The sequence below is a fragment of the Arachis ipaensis genome, chromosome B07, assembly GCF_000816755.2.
Source record: "Arachis ipaensis cultivar K30076 chromosome B07, Araip1.1, whole genome shotgun sequence".
Classification (NCBI taxonomy): Eukaryota; Viridiplantae; Streptophyta; class Magnoliopsida; order Fabales; family Fabaceae; genus Arachis; species Arachis ipaensis.
The window spans coordinates 33,088,262-33,093,297 of record NC_029791.2 but is presented as its reverse complement, the minus strand read 5'-3'; the positions used below and the strand labels follow the sequence as shown (position 1 = coordinate 33,093,297).

At 35.1% G+C, this 5,036-nt stretch overlaps 1 protein-coding gene across 2 annotated transcripts; it reads left to right on the top strand.

The window, feature by feature from the left end:
* Positions 7-4,816, top strand: LOC107608973 (auxin-responsive protein IAA9). 2 transcript variants are annotated; one of them, XM_016310779.1, is made up of 7 exons: positions 7-161; positions 879-1,330; positions 1,629-1,855; positions 1,940-2,166; positions 2,262-2,403; positions 3,446-3,507; positions 4,371-4,816. In XM_016310779.1, the coding sequence occupies exons 2-7, from the start codon at positions 914-916 to the stop codon at positions 4,406-4,408; spliced, it is 1,113 nt and encodes a 370-aa protein (XP_016166265.1). In that variant the 5' UTR covers positions 7-161; positions 879-913; the 3' UTR covers positions 4,409-4,816. The 2 variants fall into 2 exon arrangements, with proteins under 2 accessions (XP_016166265.1, XP_016166266.1); XM_016310780.2 differs by lacking the exon at positions 7-161 and adding an exon at positions 356-515.

Sequence of the window (5,036 nt, the reverse complement as noted above, 5' to 3'; positions counted from 1 at the left end):
CACATCGAACAAACAAAGAAGCTTTTGTTACTTTGTGCCAAAATGGAGGGTCCTTAGTTCTCTTCTCTCTCTCTCTCTCTCTCTCTCTCAATCACACTCTTCACCTTCTCCTACTTCTTCTTCACCCTTTCTTCTTCTCCTTTGATCTGCTGATTCTTCAGGTAAAACGTTAACATCTTCAGCACACAAAGTGTTTATTTATTTATTTATTTTTGCTTCCAAGCAAATTATGTCTCCTTCTTCTGCCTCCTTTTGCTTTCAACTTTTGTAGCCTCTCTTTTTATCTTTATTCGGTTTTCCTATAAAAACTTTTGATCAATGTCTTCCATTTTTTCTCAAAATTCCTTCACTGCACTAAACAAACACAAACACAAACACAAGCATAGCCATCAAGTATTTCTTTTATTATTAACTAATAATTATTTTTTTTATTTTCATTATTTAAGGGATTGCTCTAATATACTTAACAGTCTCACATACATTGTTGATTCTTCAGTGTTTGTGTTCCTTCTGAGGTCTTTCTCTTAAAACCCTGAGGCTAGATTTATGTTATTAAACTTCAAAAAAAATTTCATGAACAAGTCATAAAGCATGACATACTTGGTGATTGATGCTAATTTCATGCTTCTTAGGCTGAAAGCATAAGAAACATTGGAAAAAAAATTTGTGAACAATAGTATGCTTCAATAGGTTAATGAAGTTACTCAAATCAATGAATTAATTATAATTTGTTGAGGTTGCTTATGAATCAAGTGTGGCCAGCTATGCTTACAATGTTAATTGTTTATTTATTTATTGCTTTGTTTCTGTGTGTTTGAAGATTCCTCAGTGTGTAAGCAACGCATGACAGATGTTTGTGTTATTGTTTTGATGATAAGGTATTCAAAATTGGGAGATTCTCTATTGAACTGCTATGTCTCGGCCGCTACTCGGCGTGGTGGGGGATGAGGAAGGTCAGCAGAGCCATGTGACTCTGTTGGTTTCTTCCTCATCCACCATGGAAAGTGTGAATTGTCTGAACAGCTCGAAACTGAAGGAGCGAAACTACATGGGATTGTCTGATTGTTCTTCTGTGGATAGCTCAGTTCCCTCATTCTCTGATGAGACTAAAAGCAATCTGAACCTCAAAGCTACTGAGCTGAGGTTGGGGCTTCCGGGATCTCAGTCTCCTGAAAGAGACTCAGATCTTTGCTTGAGGAGTTCTACTCAATTCGATGAGAAACCTTTGTTTCCTTTGCGTCCTGTAGCTGATGATCATCATTCCTCGTCGAAGCCTGCTCTTTTGGGCAACAAAAGAGGGTTCTCGGATGCAATGAATGGGTTCTCTGAGGTAAAAACGTATTCCATTCATTCAAAATATCTATCACTTTGAGAAATTTTTTAGATTAACAATTCAATATGTTTAGTCAAACATGTCAACCATCTAATGGTTTATAATATCATCTTCACATGAAAATGTCTTTGTGAAAGTAACCACCTTTGTATAAAGATAAATTGGGTAACGGATTAACCAAATTTGCAAAGTGAAAAATACTTTGAAAAGGGAAAGTACCAATTTAATCAGAAGGGGATATAGTTTTTAAATGCTGGATTAGGCACTAAAAGGATCTGAAATATATATTATGCAGGAGAAATTGCTTGTTAGTTCGGACGCCAATACAATATTGCCATCTAGGCCTTCTCCTACTGTGGGATTGAAATCGAGCTCTATGCTTGAGAATGCTGCGGCTCAGCAAGCGAAAGTCAATGAAGTAGCAACATCCAAGGTGGGAGAGAGGCCTCATGCTGCCAAAGAAACCAGGCCAAGCCTTAACGATTCCACTGTGAATAATAATAGCAGTGCACCAGCTCCAAAGTAAGTGGAAAGCTGGAATTGGCGCCAAGTTTGAGCTTAATAAAAAAGAACTAATCTCTGATGAATGATGATCCTTGTACACAGGGCACAGGTTGTAGGATGGCCTCCAATAAGATCATTTAGGAAAAATTCATTGGCTACTACTTCGAAGAATGCTGAAGAAGTAGATGGAAAAATGGCTTCTGGTGCACTGTTTGTGAAGGTAAGTATGGATGGCGCGCCATACTTAAGAAAAGTGGACTTGAAGAATTACTCTGCCTATCCAGAGCTTTCTTCTGCTCTGGAGAAGATGTTCAGCTGCTTCACCATAGGTAGGAGACAATTTTGCTTTAGAAAATTTAACTTTTAGCTAACTTGAGTCTGGATTATTTGGATGGAGTTACTGCTTATTTTGATGTTATTTCAGGTCAATGTGGATCTCATGGAAATCTTGGGAAGGAAATGCTGAGTGAAACCAAGCTGAAGGATCTACTTCATGGATCAGAATATGTTCTTACTTATGAGGATAAAGACGGTGATTGGATGCTAGTGGGTGATGTTCCCTGGGAGTAAGTTCTGATTCATTTTTTGTACTTTCTTTTCTTTTATTGGCATCTCTTTTAAAAACAGAATTTCTTCCCTTTTAAAAGATACTAAAGTGATATTCTTAGAACTTGATTATTGACAAACAAAAGGCTACCTAATCTAAGCCATGTTGCCAACGAAAGCTAGTTGGAAAAAGGCTTTTGTTGTTGTATTGAAAATTTAAAATTATATTCTAGGAAGTGGAGAGTTTCAAATATGGCGGAATATAGTCGTCCAAATTTGAATGAAATGGAAAAGCAAGGAGTGGAATAGAATTTCAGCTGCCACCCCATTATTTCTCGTTCAGCGAGTTTAATGTGGGAGGGGAGGGAAATGCTTGTCCCTCTCATGCCGTTACATTCATTCTTTTCAAGTCAGTCCCAAAACACCTATAATACATTTGAACATTCTATTCCATGTCATCTTTCTAAACAAAGCCAAAGGGTATGTAAGGGAGACTTAAAGATGATGATGAAAGGAATGACTAATAATAGAATACTATGGAAAAATACAAGAGTGGCAAGGAGGCGAAGGGACACTTTGACCTGCCATTGCCCTTCTCTATTCCTCCTTCTGCATCACCCCTAAACACACTTTATGAAGTTTGATCATTCTGGGTTGTCAAGGTTTGTTGATTTCCTAGTAATACAACTGAAATATCGGTAGTTCAATTGGGATTGATGATTGCATAGGTTGTCACCTTTCAAGGCATACCCTAAATCATTCTACCTATCATGCTCATGAGCAGATTAGCCAATGTCACATTTGGACTTTTAACATTTTCGTTCAACCTTGAACATTTAAAAAGAAAAAGACTGTGGAGTGATATATGAGATTTGAAATATTTTTAAGTCTATGAGAGTATGAGACTTCATAAAGAAATGGAGTTAAAAACTAAACATGAAATAATTGGTCTGTTTATTACTGAACTTTGTAATGTTGTTGAAGTGTTGAACAATAAGCACTTCATCATCACTGTTGGGTATGTCTATGCTAATTTCAATTTGGTGTTGAAAACCCTTGCAGGATGTTCATCGAAACATGCAGGAGGCTGAGGATCATGAAGGGCGCTGATGCCATTGGTCTAGGTTAGAATTCTGTTCCAAACCATCGATCTTATACTCTATTAACACATGATCTGAAAAGGTATTAGTGAAGTATATCATAAAGATAGTGAAACATAATAAAGCTCATGAAAAATCGTTTACCTTTAAAAAAATTGAATAGACAAACCCTATCAAATTGTGTTTGTTTCAACATAGTTGCATATTGAAGTTCAAAATTATATTGTTGTGCCATATCAATACCCTCTACATGCTTACTCTGGAATTTAACAAAACTAGAAAAATAAACTCTTGTTTTTGCACCCAGGAAATATGTGGAAAAAGAGCTTGACATAGCTTAATCTATTCTTATTCGAGATTAAAGTATACTTTTTGTCTTTAACGTCTGCGATTTTCTTCAAAAATACACTTTAGCATTTAATTTCATTCAATTTTTTCCTTAACGTTTTTAATTCATTCAATTTTGTCCCTAAGTTTTCGATTTGTGTCAAAGTTACCCCTAGATCTTTTCAATTTTGTCTCTAACGTTTTAGATGGAGTTAATATTCATAGGTAATTTTGACACAAATAAAAAACGTTAGGGACAAAATTGAATAAAATTAAACATTAGGGACATTTTTGAAGAAAATCACAAAGGCTAAAGATAAAAAACATACTTTACTCTTTATTCGATATAGTGAAGTGAGAGAAAAAGGTCCTTTAGCATGTTTTAGTTTTCGATACTCCATCTGAAAACAATTAAGTCGGACATGATACACTGAAAAATCAATAGATTTGAACAATGGATTGTCTAGTTCTTTGTCAAAATCGACAGTTGTTTCAAAAAAGACAGAATATCTAAGTATCTTGATCTAATTCAAGTTTACCATTTCTGGCCTTTATTGCAGCACCAAGAGCCGTCGAGAAAAGCAAAAGCAGGAACTAGGGCAGTACAAACGATCACATTTCTATCACCTAACTGTCAATGGAACTAAAAAGCTTCTATAAACAAAATTGGGTAAGCAAATCAAGGCAAAAGGAAAAAAGGGATTAAGGGAAAAGAACTAGGGGCATGTTGGACTGGATAGAAATTTCATATTATTAAGCTGCCTCAATCATATGATTACTATTTTTACTATCTTATGTTTTTTCTTTTCTTTTTTTTTAATGACATTTATATTCAGTAAGGTTCATTATATTTCATGATTGTCACAAACTTGCAAAAGAAAAAGACCCTAACCCTCTCTGTGTGGAAGCTACTTATGTTTCTGTATGTGTAGTTTGTGAAGTGCATCATTTATGTGTGTGAATTTGTGTGATGAAAAATAACAATAAGAAGTTGTACCTTACACAATCTTTGATTTGCATTTCCTTTTAACCTATAAGTGCCGTTGACTAGTTAAAACTTAAAAGTATTTTCCTATGGTACCTTCCCTGAGGTATGTTAATTTTAGGCTTAATAGTTAAAAATTTAAACCAGTCCTTGAAAGATTAAGCGTGTCTCAATTTAGTCTTCAATAGACCCAATATATCAAATTGTTGTTTTCTGGAAAATACAATTACAAATCAGATTG